This window comes from Falco biarmicus, chromosome 4, assembly GCF_023638135.1.
Source record: "Falco biarmicus isolate bFalBia1 chromosome 4, bFalBia1.pri, whole genome shotgun sequence".
NCBI lineage: Eukaryota > Metazoa > Chordata > Aves > Falconiformes > Falconidae > Falco > Falco biarmicus.
Genome location: NC_079291.1, coordinates 54,959,606 through 54,979,187, shown reverse-complemented (window position 1 = coordinate 54,979,187; position 19,582 = coordinate 54,959,606). Strand labels below are relative to the sequence as shown.

General features: G+C 40.9%; 1 protein-coding gene across 3 annotated transcripts in view; it reads left to right on the top strand.

The window, feature by feature from the left end:
- Positions 1-19,582, top strand: part of GALNT11 (polypeptide N-acetylgalactosaminyltransferase 11) — a 56,628-nt gene that overhangs the window by 14,309 nt on the left and 22,737 nt on the right. For all 3 annotated transcript variants that reach the window (XM_056334263.1, XM_056334264.1, XM_056334262.1), the window contains exons 2-6: positions 2,508-2,840; positions 6,636-6,759; positions 10,075-10,241; positions 14,585-14,710; positions 17,841-18,090. In XM_056334263.1, the coding sequence (XP_056190238.1) occupies positions 2,546-2,840; positions 6,636-6,759; positions 10,075-10,241; positions 14,585-14,710; positions 17,841-18,090 (962 nt within the window). In that variant the 5' untranslated portion in view covers positions 2,508-2,545. The remainder of the gene's footprint in view (positions 1-2,507; positions 2,841-6,635; positions 6,760-10,074; positions 10,242-14,584; positions 14,711-17,840; positions 18,091-19,582) is intronic.

Sequence of the window (19,582 nt, the reverse complement as noted above, 5' to 3'; positions counted from 1 at the left end):
TCTACTCTGCATGCCTGTCTTCCTACTGTTACCTGAGGTAGCAAGGATTATCTTTGGTTTTCCTGCGTAAGCTGCAGGGTAGATGTATCCTTAAACAGTTCTGAAATGAAAAGGTTCCTTCTCTGTTACAGTAACTTTTACTGTGCTAGAACAGTGCTGTTCCACAATCTAAGTGCATGTGCTATGGTGTTAGGATTGTGCGACTATGTTACCATAGTGAATGGAAAAACAACATTAGCAGATTTTGAGGAGCAGTGTATTAGGCTTGGACAAGTCTTACAGCAGATGACCTCCTGTGGCTGTGCAACTAAAAAACCAACCAAACAAAAAAAACCCCACCCCACAAAACCCCACAACTGGCAAACACCCAGATCTTCCTTTATGGATGAATATTAATTGTCTGCAGACTGTCTGGCAAGAAGAATTATTATAATGAAAGGATGTAACTGTTTATCTAATCTTGCTCCTTTGCAGCTTCATGTGCTTTCTCTGAGCCTAGATTCACTTAGGTATGTTCATTGACCACTGTTAGCACAGGGAGAAGGCTTTGGGGAGTGGTGAACTGTACTTCTCCAACTGGTAAAGCTATTCTGCTAGGTAGAATAAGTTTGGGTTTTTTTTGGTTTGGTGGTTTTTGTTGTTGGTTTTTGGGGGTCTTTTTAATCATTTCTGCCCCAGAGTATTTGTTGCTTGATTAGTTCCATGGCTCTACAGTTAAGCAGCAACATTTCGGTGTGACAGTGTTAGAGAAAGAGCCTGTTTCACAGAGCACGCAATTCATCTGTATGCACAGGGTCACTATGAGACTTAAACCCTGTTTAAGACCTTTTTAAGCTCTTTGGGCTTAACTGCTGCATAGATTGCTGCCTTGCAGAAGTGAAGGAGTTTGACATGGTAAGAATAATGGATAAATTATTTTTTAGGAGGTTTGTGGGCGGGTTTTTTTTGCTTTATTTTACTTCGTGGATGTTTTATTTTTGGAAGCGAGGCAGTGACATGCTGCAGTCTGGGAAATGTGGGCTTGAATTTTGACATGTATTCTTTTTGGATGCAAGTCACTTAGGACTCAGAATTACATTGCCAAAATAAGTGGGATCTTTATAGGTTTCTTTGGGATCATGAACGCCTTCTACCTCAGTTTAGTAGTTTTCCATATTGAGAAGGGAATAATCTGTTTGTACTCATAAACGTTGTACTGGTTTGTTCTTTGCCAGGCTGACCTGAAGATTTCTGGTAGTTTCTAACTTTTTGAGAAGTCTGAAAAATGCATCAACATAAATCATTGACTCCTACCCCATGCTTTGTTTTCTTAAAACAAATGTTTTGCTAAACAAAAGGTGACTAAATAGTTTCTTGACTTTTTGTTACTATGCAGAGAATTTGTGGTGGTTAGATAATGATGAGAGGGATCTAATTCTTTGAGTTGGTGTTTTTCTTAGTTTTGGAAACTGAGCTGTAATGTTTTTGGGTTTGGTTTGGTTTTGGTTTTTTTTTTTGAGCCTTTTTTTGGTTTGAGAAACTCCAGGAAGTTTGCCTGATTCTCCTGGGCCATAAATAAAATGTTACCACCAGCTTCATATGCTTCACATTGGGGATTTGTTTACAATAGTAATTTTCAATATAACTTGGGGAAACTGTGTTAGCAGATGGGTGCCTAAAGTAAAACCCTGGGCTGGGTTGCTTCCTTCCAGTTCTTGGTGAACGTCTCCTTGTCTTCTCCAGGGAGCATTGAAGCTCTTCCGGAGTCTGCAGAGACCTGCAGGAACCCAGTAAATTACCTTGGAACTTTTTGTTCTTTCTCTATCCCATGTCTGTTTCCTTTTTCTGCAGGGAAGTGTATCTGTAAATGTGACTGTCTTGGTGCTATGTGTTGTTAATTTGCACCCCATGATTTCTGGAATTTCTGGGATGCTTATGATGGCTCTTCTTAAATTTGGGGCAGGAAGGACGAACTATGTAGCTTTTTGAGACCATGCTCTCTCATTCCATGCTTGAGGATAGGAAGCAAACTAAAAAATGGACATGTGTGGACATACTCTTGGGCAACTGGCTCGAGGTGGCCCTACTTGAACCAAGGGGGTTGGACAAAGTGACTTCCAGATGTCCCTTCCAACCATTCTGTGAAGAATCAATTCACTGTGTGTGCTATATTTAGTTAAAAAGTGGTTTAAATGAATGGTTTAAAGGAATATACCATTGTGGAAGATAGATGATTATATAACTATTGCAAGGAAAAATTAATCTTTTTTACCTTTAACTGTGTCACTGGGCTCTTGGTGATTGTTCACTTTATGTTTTAAAGCAGTAGTATCTACACAGAAAATGTGCAAACTGGTCATGTTTATTTTTTGAATGTGAAAGTGAAACGGGATTTCATTCTTAACATCTGTGCTTAAAGTTCCAAAAAACATTTAATGGATGGGTAACCTATAGAATGTGTTTCCTAATGTATAGACCTGATGAGGTAACAGGCAGCACTCTCAAAATGCATGTTTTCACTCTTTCAGGTAATTGAGAATGGATCCTCAATGATGCTAAGTCTACAATGGGAAGTGTCACACTTCGCTATTTCTGCTATGGGTGCCTTTTCACATCTGTGACCTGGACACTACTTCTCTTTGTTTATTTCAACTTCAGTGAAGAGAACCAATCCTTCAAGAATGTGCCCGTCAAGGGGCTGGAACCTCAGAGGCCATTTCCAAAAAAAATTTACCCTCGTTTTACGCGGGGGCCAGTTCATATACCTGAATTGCAACAGAAAGAAAATAAGATAGGGAATCCTCTTGGAAATCATGTCCAGGACCCAGTTAAGGGGGAGGTAGAATTCTCTCCTGAAATGGGTAAGTGGTGTTCAGTGTTGGTGGCAAACTTATTAGAAGAGCAGAAGAAATGAGATCCTAAGGTTTTTTGTAAGGGATCTTAGGAAAAACTGTATAATGAAGTAGTTTAGTTTTGTTAAAGTGCAGGGTGTACTAGTGGCTCTCTTCATTATGAATTACTTTAAATTTATTCTACTGTGTTTATTCCAAAATATACTATTCCTAACGTTTACAGTTGTGCTGTGTAAGTGCTAATGAGGAGGACAGCATTAGAGCAAGGTGCTGCCTTTAATGCAGTTCTTGCTTTTGGAAGCGCAGTGTATGCTTGCTTCGTATCTTACTCCTATATTTATTGGACTTAAATGCATAAACTTCAATTAGGTGCAGAGAAATTCTGCTTATAGGCAGTGATTAAAAATAGTGTGATAACAGTACACAATGAAGAGGACACATTGATTTGGAGAATATCCTTGGAGTATGAAATCATCTACAAGAAATGTGTGTGGGACAAAATTACAATGAAAGATTTTTGAAATGACAGTGGTCAGGGCCAAATCCTGCTTGCTTTGTACTAACAAAGGTCTGTGTGTTTCATTGGAGCGTATTTCATCAATGAGATGATTTGGTTTTGTCTTCCAAACTAAAATGCTTTGTATATTTAACTACTTACAGCTTACTCAGTGCTGTGTTCAGATGTGCAAACCGAGGCATGTTGCGTGCTGGCTTGCAAACTTGCTTTTAAGTCTGGAGGCAGATACTGAGCGTTGTGGTATTGGTTTCTGCTGCTTCTTCAGGAAATATGGCATAATAACCTTCATAGCCAAGAGTTTAATACCTTGATCTGTCTGAAGTCCTCTGTCATTACTTTGGATGAATGGTGGATCATGAGCTTCCAGAGTTAATAGAACTTTACCAAATGTCAATTTCAGACTTGGTCATTTGACCCGTGTGAATATATAGGAAAAATGCCAATTCATGTTGCTCTGTAGCATTACAAGTATTTATCAGTTCACTGCAAAAAGCATGAGAGCCAAGCGAGGTGAAGACTAGCCCAGGGGTGGCCAGTTCTTTCCAGCTATTCAGTATGGGCCAGGAAAGAAATCTGAGCTTCTCAACTGAGAATTGCCTTGATCTTCAAACCAAGTGACTGGTTTGGTTGGTGAAAGCCAAGGGGAATTATAATGCCAGGATAAATTCTACATGAATCATCAGGAGACAGCTGGTTCTCTGTTAAAATTAAATCAGGTGCTGCAGGAAAGGGCTTCCTGTCTGTCTGGTGTAGGGCAGTGATAAACATGTGAAGCAAAAAGAAATTAAAAGGAAGTTGGCATGTGATAGCCAAAACCAGTCATCTTGTAGGGCAATCTATCTCTTTTTTTTTTAAGTTTTTTATTAATATGTAAGAGCCACATAACACTGCTGAAGTATGGCCTAAAGTGATGTTTTGATTGCAAAGCCCTTATTTTCCAAGGGCTTTTATCTGCTGTTTGAACTGAAATCTTTCAGACCTTTTGCATACATTTTGGATGTTGTTCTTCATGAGAATGTTTTAAAAAATACTAGCACTCCTTCTAATCTATATTCAGAAGGTCAGAAAAAAGTAGTTAGTGGTTGGGTATGTATGAATTGTGGAATGAAACATTTGGTATGTGTTTCTTAAGCTCATGGTTTGTATAAAGAAAATATTTTTACACAGTGGCACAGTGTTACTGATGCTGAGTATGCAAGAATGGTTGGGCTTGGTGTCCGAACTGACAAGCTGGAAACCTTATTTTGGAAATGCATGTGGCTCAGAGGAGGAATGAGTGACGCCTTTAGACTGCTGGTGCCAGACAAGTGGCACTGGCATTGCCACTGTAAACAGACCTCATTCCTGCTCCCATAATGCAACGTATCCACAGTGGGAGCAATTACCCATGACCATGATATCCAGTCACCACGAGACACACTATCTGGGTTTATCCCAAGTCTTTTGCAGATATCACTACCCAGCGTTTCCCACTTGGTCCTGCACAAATGTCAAGGCATCAGCTTTTGAGGTGTTTGATAGTGCGTCTGCTTTGCTGTTGCTGTAATCAAGACTAAAAGCAACAGGGTCATAAATGTAAATGGTGGGAAGTGGATGCACAGAGTTCCCTCTAGTCATCTTGTACATAGAGGTAGACTGTTGCTGAAGCACAACTGGTAGTGACACAGCTGTGCTCCAAAGGCCAACCAGGACTACTTGTTTGAAAAGGAAGAAAGCTTCCAAACTTTTAAAATTACCTTTCTTCTGTTCTGTTTTTTAACCCATCGTTTTTTCTCTGGGCTTGAGCTCAGCTTTTGCGTAGCTGTTGAAAACTGGAGAACATGAGGTATGAAGGAAGGCTGAGAGAATTGTGTTTATTCTGCCATAGAGAGAAAGCTGAGAGGTGAGATTTTATTGCTGTCAACAGCAGATTAATGGGAGGCTGTAGGGAAGATGGAGCCTTCCTGGAGGTACATGGGATTATGATAAGAAATTGGAGCAAGGAGGGTATTTCAGTTAAGTAAGAGGAAAAACATTTTCAGTGCAATGGTGGTCAAATGCTTGAACAGGGAAATAAAGAGGTAGAATCTTCATCCTTGGAGATACTGTAAGCTTTTGGAACATAACTGTACAAGTTCTGAGCCAACCTGCTTTTGAGCAGGAGGTGAGTCCACATGTCCCTTCTGACCTAAATTAGTTGTGATTCTCTGAAACATTATCCTGGATGTATGGTAGCATAAGTGAAGAACCCACTTACTACTTATTTTCTGTAGATTTTGAACAATATGGAGATGATGGACAGGGTGGAAGGAGATAAATTACATGATCTTTGCTCACTACTTGTACTGAAATTTCACTGAAGTTGCCTCTGTAGCTTGATAACAGCTGGAAGGGCATAGGCATCTCATCCTGTGCAGCCAGCTGAACAGGGACAAAAAAAAGTCATTGCTCTGCTACCTGAATTGTTGCAGAATTGGCTAGCAAACACAGGTCGTGGCAGACACTGCCTCTCCCTCCTCTTTTTTTCTGTAGAAGAGTTAAGTACCATAACATTTTGTTTCTAGTCATGCTGACGGCTATATGGCTGAGTGAGTGAGAGGCCTATGGCACTGAGTCAAGGCAGGCAGGAGGGGCACTGAGGATTTAATCTTGGACTCTAGCAGTGTACTTACACCAGCAATTGCTGCCTCTGCCCTGCTCAGCAACAGTTGATGCTTCTGCTAAAATAATAAACAAATAGCTGACTCTTGCTATTTTGCTTGCTGTCAAAGTCCCAGGTGAGATAAGTAGTTTACAGGTTTTTTTATACCTATTTTTATGTTACTGCAGGCTTGAGAGAGCTACATGAAGTGAAGCTGCTAGTGTGAGGGTTTTTCTACCATTGTAAACGTGGTTTTTATTTCAAAAATCCCATTACAGACCCTTCATCTGTATAGACAGGTGCTGATACATTGTGCAGCAAAGTCTTTCCTCTGTTGCTGCTTTGATGTTGGTTTTTAGGTGGTGCTAAGAATTGGAGGCCATTTAAGCGAAGGGAGTGTGTCTGGTAAGGCAATAAACACAATGAAGCCATCAGTCTTTGGAGAATGATTTAATTTTATTACAGCTGCAAGGGCTACTCGTAAGTGCTACCTATTTGTGAGAGGTAACAAAAATAGTTGCACAGAAATACACTTTGCAAAACCAGAGGGATTTTTGAAGAACAGAATGGGGTTTAGGGGAGGTTAAGACATACCTTTCAATCCTTGATTGTTTCCAAAGGATGTTTTTTGAGCCTATTAACTGATCTTGGCTTGTTTCTTTTGCAGGAATGATTTTTAATGAAGAAGATCAGGAAGTGAGAGACTTGGGGTATCAGAAGCATGCTTTCAATATGCTTATCAGTAATCGACTGGGATACCACAGGGAGGTGCCTGATACAAGAGATGCAAAGTATGTACTGATTTTTGGAGAGACCATGGTATAATTTCATGTGCTCAAGGACTTGTTACATTATACCTGATGTAGTATTTAACATTTTTGGTATTATGTTTTTGTTAAACACTCTTTCAGCCTCCTATGTTGCTGAAGGCAGATTTTCAGCTATTCAAACAGGAGTGCTAGAGGCTAGGACCTTAAGTCTTTGATCTCTTCTGTCTTTTTTGACTGAATATTGTTTCTGGAGATGTGATTTTTTACCACCTGGAAAAGGTATGTGTTAAGTAAAGCCCCACACGAATCAGGCTCCATGAAAAAAAAGACTGCTACTCCTTGAAAGCAAAGTTTTTTCCTGATTCCTAAATCACTTTAAGAATGCTTAATGAAGAGCAGGACTGGATATAAGTTTATTCAAACTTTTATCATATTGTCATAATTTTTGTCAGTAGTAGGATTGGCAGACAGCTGTTTTGATGGAAACAAGATTCCAATGATAATGATTTAAAAATCAGTGTGGAAAAGGGATCAAACTTTGTATCCAGCAATACTAGGATTACATGTCCTCTCTCTCTTTCATCTTGCTAGCTGTGTACTCAGTTACTGAAAGCATGTGACAATATTCTTATTTTTTTAAGCTTCATTTTGAGCTAGTTAGTATTGTAACTACCAGAAGAGATGCTATGATTCTGTTTGGTACCCTTGAAAGATCATAGAATCATAGCATGGTTTGGGTTGGAATGGACTTTAAAGATCATCTAGTTCCCACCCCCCTGCCACGGGCAGGGACACCTGTCACCAGCCCAGGTTGCTCCGAGCCCCGTCCAGCTTGGCCTTGGGCACTGCCAGGGATGGGGCAGCCACAGCTGCTCTGGGCAGCCTGGGCCAGCGCCTCACCACCCTTGCAGTAAAGAATTTCTTCCTTATATCTAACCTAAATCTCCCCTCTTTCAGTTTAAAGCCATTCCCCCTTGTCCAGTCACTACATGCCCTTGTAAAAAGTCCCTCTCCAGCTTTCTTGTTGGCCACTTGTAGTACTGGAAGGCTGATATAAGGTCAGCCCAGAGCCTTCTGCTCCATGCTGAGTAACCCGAGCTCTCTCAGCCTGTCTCCATAAGGGAGGTGCTCCAGCCCCCTGATCATCTTTATGGCCCTCCTCTGGACTCACTCCAACAGGTCCATGTCCTTCTTATGTTAGGGGCTGCAGAGCTGAATGCAGCACTGCAGGTGGGGTCTCAGGAGAGCAGAGTAGAGGGGGGGAATCCCCTCCCTCGACCTGCTGGTCACTTTTCTTTTGATATGTGGCCCAGGATACAGTTGGCTTTCTGAGCTACAGGTGCACATTGTTGGGCCATGTTAAGCTTTTTGTCCAACAGCATCCCCAAGTCCTTCTCAGGGCTGCTCGCAATCCGTTCTTCACCCAGCCTGTATTAATTCTGGGGGTTGTCCCAACCCACGGGCAGGACCTTGCACTTGGCCTTGTTGAACTTCAGAAGATTTGCACAGGCCCACCTCTCAAGCTTGTCAAGGCCCCTCTGGACAGCATCCCTTCCCTCCAGCATGTTGATCGCTCCACACAGCTTGGTATCACCAGCGAACTTGCTGAGGGTGTGCTTGATCCCGCTGTCCATGTCTCTGACAAAGATGTTGAACAGCACCAGTCCCAGTACAGACCCCTGAGGGATGCCATTTGTCACCAGTCTCCACGTGGATATTGAACCATTGATTGCAACTCCTTGAGTGTGACCATCCAGCCAGTTCCTTGTCCACTAAGTGTTCCAACCATCAAATCCATGTGTCTCCACTTTGGAAACAAGGATGTTATGTGCGACAGTGTCAAAAGCTCTGCACGAGTCCAGGTGGGCGACATCGCTCTTCCCTGCTCCGTCAATGCTGTAAGCCCATTATAGGAGGACACCAAATTTGTCAGGCACAGCTTGCCCTGAGTGAATCCATGTTGGCTCTCACCAATCACCTGCTTATTTTCCACGTGCCTTAGTATAGTTTCCAGGAGGATCTGCTCCGTTATGTTGCTGAGCACAGAGGTGAGACTGATTGGTCTGTAGCTTCCTGGGTGAAGATGGACATTAGATGTTCCAGTGCCCAAGTTAATGAAAGGCTTTCACCTTCTGGATTATTTCACATTTGTCGTAAGCCTACAGAGGATAAAATAGAAGAATGACTGATGACAAAAGTGCTCTGCTTCTCACTTGAAGTCTTTGCTTGGTATCTGGATTGCCCTGCAAAAAGCAGATATTTTCTCTAATCTGTCTGAATGGATCTAGGGGAAGAAACGCGTTGCTGTAACAACAATTAAAAAACCCCAACATTAAATGCAGGTCTATTTATTTTTCAATTCATTTTTCTAGTGGTTTCTCTGCTTTGGGTGAATGTAATGAATCGTACTTGCTGAAATGTCTCGCCCCAAGAGCTGAGTTCATTCCGAGTCAATGAAGACTTTTCTTGTATACTTCTAGGTTTTCATTTATAATTTCATATTTTTATTGGATTTCCTCATGCCTGGCATCTTCATAGGGCACAGTGTCACAGATTAATGCCATACTAAATGTATGAACAAAATCTGAAAATAAGGAGAAAGAAAGAATGATCTTCTCCTTTGAGTGGGATTCAGCTTGCAGATTAAGATGCTTACACTTAAGTAACTGCATGTTAGTCAGTTGTCTCTGCTTTTATTATAATTAGCAGAGATCCAGTCAATGCAGTTAATGAAGCATGCAGAGCTCTTCAGCTGACAAAATACACTTAGCCTTAGGGTGAGCTAAATACTATCTAGACTTCACTGACAGCAGTGACTAGACTTAATTGTCTTAATCTGCAGGCTGGATCCCAGTCTTCATTGTCTAAATAGGTATTTAGCACCACTGGAGGTATTCTGGGATATCCAACCTAGTCTCCAGCAGCTGGCCAATGAAGTTGTGGGTTTTTTTGTAGGCCTCATGTCATACTTGCCATTCCTGTATGTGTCTGAGCTATCCAAGGGTACTAGACAGTGTTTTGACAGCTTAAACAAGCTCTTAGTGTTTTCTCTTGTTTATGTTTTAAGGATCTGTGGTTCTTACTCCCACCCCACTCCATGATATCCTCTGGTTTCTAACAAGTAGCAATGTTAATTATAAGTCTGTATTATGTGGAGAGTAACTTATTATGCTGAGCCCTGCTATATAGGTGTTATATGCCTGGACTCTTAATGTTCAAGTTAGGGGTTCTTCCTACACATTTAATGTTTGCTTGTTACTTATGAAGTTTCAGTAGTGACTTCGCCCTTTGGAAATCTCACTGAAAATAAAGTGGTAACTATGTTTCTACTTGCAGATGTAGAGAGAAGTCCTACCCTTCCGATCTGCCATCTGCCAGTGTTGTTATCTGTTTCTACAATGAAGCGCTTTCTGCCCTGCTTCGCACAGTACATAGTGTCCTGGATCGCACTCCTGCGCACCTTCTTCATGAGATTATTTTGGTGGATGACAACAGTGAATTGGGTGAGGGAACCTTTCAGGAATTTTTTGTTCAGTGCTTACACTTCTTGACCTTCCTCTCTTTTCCTGTGCTTTACTGACTGGTCAGAATAAACATGTGGAGACCATTATGCAAAACCAACTTGTACTACTACAGTCAGTCTCCAAAACGTGCCAGCCAGTAGAGACGCATGATGTTCTGAGAAGCCCAAGGTGACATCTCCTTTGATGCTGGTACCATTTTACTGATGAACTTTGTATAATACGGACTTCAGAATACAAAAACAGGTTTCAAAGCTAATAGCGAGGGGTGTATATTTGTGGAGGGGATAATTAAGCAGTTGTTCATAGTGCAGCTGTTTTTAACAGTACTCTGCTTGGGCTGTTCTGGTGCTCAGAGCAGATTACACTGATCTTACAATAAACTCTGTGGGCCAATATTAACTGTGAACGCACCTGAAAGGAACTGAATGCACGTAGTCTCAGCAGCGATCTTGCAGCTAAGTTGATGTGGCACTATGGAAACTGTGTGTCAGTGTTTTGTACTTTCTCAGCATTTCAGACCTGTGGCTGCTGGGATCGGAGCTCAGCTTTCACTGGGAGGCTCTGCGTGGCTCTCGCACAGCCTCTTGTGGCCACCCTGGGAGCAGCCGTCCCTGGCTCTCAGTGGAGCAGCCTCCGCTCCCTCAGTCTGGGAGGGGCCCTGGAGAGGTAGAGCTTGCAGACTTGCTTTGTTCTTGTTGAAAGACTGATGCTTCGGCATGTTTCTCTCGAATGATGGACAAGGTAACAACAGACACACGATTCAACCGTTTTGGCCCTTCAAAAGCAAAATGCCTGTTGAGGAATGTGTTAGCATAGCAGTACTTGCCAGCAGGACTGTGCAAGTTCCCTGGTTGTCTCTGTGCAAGTCCACAACTGTTCGCATTTTTAAAATTAATTTTAGATTATATATTTTTAGTACATATAATTAGCTCCCTTGGTCTCATCGTTTGGTTTCTGGGTTAAGGTCTCACTTGCTCTAAGAGACTGATTAGATGTGTATAATGTAGAATGAAATTCTCTTCCTATGCAGCTAATTCATTTCTCTGAGGTCAGATCAAATGTTAAGATACAGGAGAAAACAAAGATCAAACACTGTCCCTTGTTGATGGGAATGTGTAATATTTAAAAGCTTGTTTTATTGCTTTGTGTTTTGGAAGCAATACCACTCTTTGCTACAAAGTCTTGTGCAATTTGTTGTTTTAAAGTTTTTTAACCTTCACATTCAGAACTAAGCTGACTTCAAAACTCAGTCTTTTGAATATGGTAATGCATTTGGTTAGTGCCTGTGTTTAGGCAGTAATACCAGCACTCTTCCGGCCTGTTGCTAATTTGAAGGCCAAATTAGGTTCAAAACATTCAGGTTGCTACTTTTGCCTTTCTGACTTCAAATGAACATGTTTTGAAGCCAAAGATGGGAGGAGATGTTACTAATACAGAGAATTACTGCTCTTGATGATGATACTACTGATGTTTGTGTTGCTGCTTAATTTTACCAAATGGAATTTTACAGCTGAGGAAAGTCAAAGTTGGTTTGGTGACTGAGGAAACAGACTTTGGCTGTAGCATGAATCTCATATGAGCTTGGGGAAATTGCTTAATCTTTACGCCTCTGATCTGTTTGTTTTTTTTCTAATTAATTTTCCTTACATACTTCCTGAAATGGTATCTTAGATGAAATACAGCCTATTTCTTCAGCTTTAAATATAGGAGCTGTGCTACACATCAGTGCTCTTGCATAAAGCTTGAGTCTTTGCATCTAGTTTTGCGTCAAAAAGCTTCTTACACTCAATCATCAACAGTCTTACTAGCTAAAGCAGGCATTTCCATAGCTCAGCTGAGCCCACTGTTACATTATTTTCTTTCCTTTTGCTGCAAGACAGGATTTCTTTTTCTAGTATAACCTCTTTTTCCCTGATTTAGGCTTTACCTGTTATGGAACAGCATACAGGATATTTTGAAGGCTGTTACTGGAGGCATTCTTCTACACAGAAGAGACTGAAGAACTGAAAAGGAGCAAACCGTCTGCAACTTAGTACTTTGAAATAATAACACCCCTGACTCACCATCCTAGATTTTTTTTCTTGTTTGAAGAAGCCTTTTTTACATAGATATGGAGCAAGATAATGGCTAAAGTAATTTTTGGAGACTGTCTACTGGCTAAAAGGGAGCAATTCTCTCCTTGGAGCAAAATTTCTCAGGCAGACTATTGAAGGAATTTATTGGATTATGTCTTTTAAAAGAAATCAGTATTCCCAGTGCGTGTGAAGCCGACACAAAAACCCATTAACAATGAAAGCACCAAAAGGTGTCTGAGACTAAAGTGCCTGTTGAGAATGGTCCATGATATACTCAGTCCCAGGCAATGACTGGGTAGTTTCTAGCAGAGTGGTCATTTGTCTGGGTCAGAGCTGTACTCTGAGAGCTTGTTAGCCATTAGGTACTTACTACTGGATCTTATATTCTGCTGCTCAAGGTCATGTTGTAGGCCTGGTTTAGCCATCAGTGTGGACACAGCTTTTTTTTGGGTTTTTTGCCTTCTGCTGTTTTCAGAAGTTTGCACATGCAAAACTTTACTCTTGTATTGTATGTCCTTTCATGCAGCCTTATCTGCATTAAGTGCTGAGTTTGACAACTGACCTTTTCTGCTTTGTACTAGCCCTTTGTTTTCTGCTGCTACACACTTTTTCCCTTGCTATGATACATCAGGTGAAGAATGATTCAAGCACTTGCTTATTTTAGGTTTGCAAATCCTTCTGTCTTGATTACTTGGGTGTCTCATTTGGGTAGCATCCTAGAGATGACTTATTTCATCAGCTTTCTAGGAGGCTTTCTCTAAAAAGGTATTGCCTGTTGTCTTTGGCATATGATGTCACATTAAAGACCAGGGGAGAGAATTCCTGTGATGCAAATGAATCCTGTCTGCATCTCTTCAGAGACGTTTTCTTTGTTCTAGAATATTCTCCAGCATTGTATTTGCTATGTGGTACCTTCTCATTCTTGATCTGTGATGCTGCCTTGCAGTGCTAATGCTGAGATCTTAACATTTGGAGTTGTTTCTGGGAATCTCCTTTTCATTCTTCTTGCCTGAAAGATCTTGTACCTCCTAAAACACATATATTCCTTTGGCAATTAATCTTGTTAACAGCAGTTTTAATGTTGGAACTGACATTCATCAGAATAATATTTATTCCAGCATATCTTCTGTTGAAAGTCTGTCTGCCCCTCTATACTGAGGTTCTCTGTTCAGTCTCAGCTGGCTTTTATGTTTTCCTTCCTCATTTTATATTTCTTTTCATTTATTCATAAGCTTATTAACTTATGTTTTTTCCATTACTTTAGTCTTCATTGTCCATTTTCTCCTCAGTGGTCCTACTTTAAAGTTAGAAACCACTGTCCTCGGGTGAAAAAAAAATTGTTACTCTTAAAATCGCCATTGATGTTAGTTAAGTTGCAGTAGTGCCTATAGACTGCAGTGAACTTTGCTCTCTGTCAAAAGCACATGCTTGCCAGCAGTGTCTTTGATCCTTTTGGATTTTAGAAAAGCAACCACCTGTGAGTGATCTGTACTTCGTATCGCTGTTATATCAGTGAAGCATGTACAGATAATGAAAGGTGTCTTCAAGCTTCTTTAAAGATGTCAGCATTTGTTTTAGTGTATGGAACATAGTAATTTAAATCACTTGCCTGCGTAAAAGAGCTTTCATTACTTCTGCTGCAAATGGCAGTCACCATGAGAAGAATTTGGAAATATTATTTCTTTATACAGTCCTTTTAGTTTTTTAGCAGCAGTAATTTCTTTTAGTATAGAGCCTAGAAGTTCCAGTTAACTTCAGCTGCGTTGTACTAAAGGCTTTGCAAACAGAACAAAGAGATAATCCAGTTTATATTCAGGAAACCAAGGCTAAGTATAAAACCTGAAATGGTGGCAGTGCATAAAAAGTTAGTTGAGAAAATGCAAGGAAGTGCTTATTGGCAGGAATGCAGTGGGTGGGAAGCCCAGTTATATGGTTCACTGTCCTCTTCAATGCAGGGTATGTACCTGCTTTGTCCGTGTGGGTTTCTGCAATGCAGCAGGAAAAAGTGAAGCAGTTAATAAGAAAATGTGGAAGAAAACAACAAAAGAAGGCTACAGAAATTGGAGAGCAGGTGTAGCATGTGGGATAACTGGCTGTCCTTTTGGTACTCTTGGTTTGAAGCTGTGCTGTATTGGGGTAGCTTTTTGATCAAGTTTTTGGCCCTTTTTGAGTTGAACATCTTGGGACTTTAAACAAAGCTTTTACAATTTCCATCCTGTTGTTGAACTTGTGTTTGTCTTTTCTCAGCTGACTTGAAAAAAGACTTGGATGACTATGTTAAAACTCAGCTTCCCAAAACCACAAAATTGGTAAGAAATGAGAAGCGGGAAGGCTTGATTCGAGGAAGAATGATTGGAGCCTCTCATGCCACAGGTATACCTTCTTGTTTCTCTTTTCCTTGCATACTTTGACCATATGTTGATTGGGTGACTTCTTTTTGAAGCGCACAGCTCCTGCAGATGTTAAATGTTTGACTTGTGATTGCCGCAGCCCACTGTAGGGGCTCTGCATGTTTTGCCATGTTCTAATCTACATGGCTTAGTGTAGGGGAAGAAAGATTCGGGGTAATGCTATCTTAGGTGAGAGGCATTTTAACAGTTCTTTTAGAATTTCAGTGACTTTGAAGGCAGTTAATTGCATTGATCTTTGGCTGTTATATTAACCTATGTTGCAACAACTACACAGTATCTTCAGTGATACCTGTATCATGATAATTGGAGACCTTAACGAGCATTATCTGCGTATTTAAATGTTTATATTATGCAGTTGATGGTGACCATGGTCTTTATAAAGCTTTCTCCAGTATTTCTTCATAGTTTTACTGAATTAGTTCTCACCTGAGATTTTTCTTTACTCAGTGAGAAGGAAGCAAGGAGGGCTTGGTGCTTGCTTATAGGTGAATAGAGAGTAGATATAATACATTCACTGTTTTTATAGTTTGTAATTAACTTTAGGAAATCTATGCTGTGTAAGAGGGAGCAGATATTTTTTCAAGTCACCCAAGCAATGACTTTGCAAATTTGGAGCCAAATTTGAGTGTCTTTTAAACATTATCTAAACTGTTGATTTGTATTTTTTTTTATTCCTGTGGAAGTTTGCTTTTGACAAAATGAGTTAATTTTTTAGAGTAGGTCAGTGAAATAGTAAAACAAAGCCAGTATTTGACAAAATTTAGTGAGGCAATATAGAATTTTCCATATTGCTGCCCTGAAAGAATGCCTCAGGAACATCTCCATCTGTGCTATGTATTGTGGTCACAGAATATTTTCTGCATGTTTCATGTAAAAACTGTTGCTCTAGAAGGGCAATCAGTTTCTTTAGTAAGGTACACTAATCTGGTTTCTAATTTGCCAATCCAGTTGTAATATTTCTCGTACAAGCTTTTCTGTTGTTGCAGTGAGTGTTAATTTGGCTAACTATTTGGTGCTTTATGTACACTTTTACCATAATATGCTTTCGGTTAAATTCTTTGGTGTCTGAGAAAGTCTGTGCTACTTACTCAAATCATTTTGAGTGGCAGACAAAGTCTCATAATTGTTGTTTACTCATTAACATTGTAATGGCATAATCTAGAGAGAAAATTGTGCTTGCACTTTCCAGTCTGTGCTAGGATTCATTAGAGTTAGTGCAATTGTAGCTGATTTTATTGCTCTTCTACACTGCAGGAGTCTTCCCCCGCCCCCATCAAATACTGTCTGTTCTTAATGGGTGTCTCATTATATTTCTTTGTTTCAAAGTTATTTTCATAGAGTCATTTAGGTTGGTGATCTTAAAGGTCTTTTCCAAGTCCAACTGTTAACCTGGGACTGCCAACTTCACCACTAAACCATGTCCCTAAGTACCACATCTACACATTTTTTGAACACCTCTAGAGATGGTGATTCCACCGCCTCCCTGGGCAGCCTTTCCAATGCCTGACCACCCTTTCAGTGAAGAAATTTTTCCAAATATCCAATATAAACCTCCCCTGGTTCAACTTTGAGGCCATTTCCTCTTGTCCTATAGTTTGTTATGTGGGAAGAGACAGACCCCACCTGCCTACACCCTCCTTTCAGGTAGCTGTAGAGAGCAATAAGGTCTCCCTGAGCCACTTTTTCTCCAGACTAAACCACTCCAGTTCCCTCAGCTGCTCCTCATAAGGCTTGTGCTGCAGACCCTTCACCAGCTGCATTGCCATTCTTTGGACATGCTCCAGTACCTCAGTGTCCCTCTTGAAGTGAGTGGCCCGAAACTGAACACAGAATTTGAAGTGTGGCCATACCAGTGGTGGGTAACAGTGGGACGATTGCTTCCCGAGTCCTGCTGGCCACTCTGTTTCAAATAGAGGCCAGGATGTCATTGGCCTTTTTGGCCACCCGGACATACTGCTGGCTCACGTTCAGCTGGCTGTTGACCAGCACCCCCAGGCCCTTTCCTGCTGGGCACTGTTCCCCAAGCCTGCAGTGTTGTGTGGGGTTGTTGTGAGCCAAGTGCAGGACCCAGCACTTCTCTTTGTTGACCTTCATACAATTGGCCTTGGCCCATCAGTTCAGCCTATGCAGATCCCTCTGACGAGCTTTCCTGCGCTCAGTTTTTACTTGGTTGTTTTCTTTAAAGCTCTTTCCCATCTCTTCCACATCATTCTGGTGTTACATAAATTTTATATTGTGTCATAAATTCAGATTTTTCAGACGAACTGAGCCTGAAGGTATCTCAGGGATCAAATTGTTCTCTCTGATCATAGCAGATAATCCCCACGTAAGCTGATGGGATTGAAGTGTTCCTTGATCTAATACTGGTAGATTTGGCTATGCTCATTTTGGGCATTCACTCTCCTTTTAAACTGGTATGAATCCACGGTCACTCTAGAGCTAATGAAATAAGGGCATGCTCTATGCTACTCTATATTCAGGAACTGAAATGTTGTGGCCTGTGTCATGGATGTATGCAGATTAATTCATCAGAATGACTTGGTTTAAAATCCATAGATTCTAGCTGCAACAATAACTGGATGGATGCTGAAGTGTAATACGAAGTGAGCCCAAAGCAATTACAGTTAGCGGACAAAATCAGTTTTGTCATGGGGATAATTCATCTGGCTGAATATCTGTCATCTTTGGCGGTCTCTGTAGCCTAACTTGGGTGTGGGAGCTGCTCTGCATTAGAACCAATGTACCTCCTGACTTTTAGAGTGCTGGTCTGGTGACATTTCATTTAAAGTACAGTAGCTCTGCTGAATCTCAATAGAAAATTGATGACTGTAAAGAAATCCAAATAACAGCCCACTTGAGCGATTCATAACTAAATGTGAATAGTCAGGCTCTACCTTCTGCCTTTGTGACTGAACTAATCCCTGTGGAGTCTCTGGTTTGTTAGCGCTTCCGAGTGCAGATGGTGTTTTCCCCTCTGTTGCACAGGGTGGTGAGGATGCTGCTGATACTCTGCTGCTGATATAATTGCATATGTGTTTGTGTGTTTCACGTTACCATGGATCTTTGTGTTTTGTGTGCTTTGGCCTCTGTAGGGAAAGTGCTGGTATTCCTGGACAGTCACTGTGAGGTGAACGAGATGTGGTTACAACCTCTACTGACTCCCATCAGAGAAGATCGCAGGACTGTGGTGTGCCCTGTGATTGACATAATCAGTGCTGACACGCTTACCTACAGCTCTTCCCCGGTTGTGCGTGGAGGGTTTAACTGGGGCCTGCACTTTAAGTGGGATCTTGTTCCTTTGTCAGAACTGGAAGGACCCGAGGGAGCCACTGCTCCAATCAAGTAAGGTTCCTCCCACATGGTGTGAAGCTCTGTGTAACATACAGATGATCAGGGGCACTTCTTAAGCGTTATGGAGTGTTCTCTGGCTGTGCAGTTTTAGAAGCAGGTGCCTAACCTGTCAAATACCTGGCTTGTTTATTTTACTTAGAAATAGTTTTGGTTACTATTACCTATTTCAGTTTAATTTTTCATATTTAATCATGATTTAGATACATCTTATTAGTTCAAGAAAGCACACTTCTAGAGAATGCTTATATAACAGCAGCTTTTGCTAGAGGCAAAAGTCTTAAGGAACTTAACACTATCCTGTATTAAATCTCTTCAATAATTTCACTTCTGAGCTATATGCATTGATGGTTGTTTCCAGTGTGTCGATGTGTGTCGGTCTTAGTGATGATGTTGATAACTGTCTTTGTGCTAGTAATAGCCTGCATAGCCCACTGATACAGGCTTTATAATTTCTGTGATGAAATGCTAAAGAATTGCTAGATTGGGAAAATAAATTTTTGTGGTAATAGGAAGGTGGTCTCCTAGGTGATGGGAGAGAACATCAGAACATATGGTAATTTCCGATGTCAACATTTTTTTTGCTTCAGAATTTAATCTATATTTCTCATCAGACAAGCAGTTATTTTGGCATAATGCTTCCTAAACGAACACACATGGATGTGAAAACCATCTTTAAAATATGACTTGTCTCTTTGCACAATGTGGCAAATGCCTAAAAATGTCTGTTTGAAGCCTGCCTGTATTGTTTTTGCAGTCTTTTGAGAATCATTCTGAAACAAAAGTCTTGGTAAAGCTTAACACTAGGACTTGGAAGTTACGTTCCTTAATCTTTTAACCATTCATGGCTGTCGTGCCTGGACAGAACTAGCAATATTTGGTTTCTGCTGGACACGGAACTGTTATAAAATGATGTCAGTAAACACTTTTTTTTTTTTCTTTGCTAGTAGCAGACACATATGCTTTGGACATGAGAATAGAAGTTGTCCCTTCATGAGAAGGGCCAGTGCTAGCAGAGCAATGGCAAGAAGCTGATTGTGCGTTTTCTAGTTGTAGGTATCAATCTTAGTACAGAATTCAGGTTTCTAAGGTGGAAGAACTCTACCTTTTATACAAACTGACTCCTTGCAGATGATGTGGTACTTCTATAAGACTTGGAAAGTGAATCAGAAATTGGGCAGTCTCATCTCTCTTTGATTCTCTTTTCTTGGACTGTAAATGAAGAGCGTTTTTAGGCTGATGCAAGCAGCTCCAGTGCAAAGTTCTCTGCTGTTGCCTGACAGCTCTGCAGTTAGTGTTTCCACATCTACCAATCCCAAGATTTGGTCTGAGAAGCCAGGAAACTTCTTAAGTTACTTAACCGTTTGGCTTGTTTGGAAAGTGTCAGTGTGGCAGCTTCTGAAGGTAGAAGGCAAAGGACAGACTGGGAAAATCTGAATGGGGAACCAGCTTAGAATGTCTTAAAATCCTGATTCTGTTAAGAATT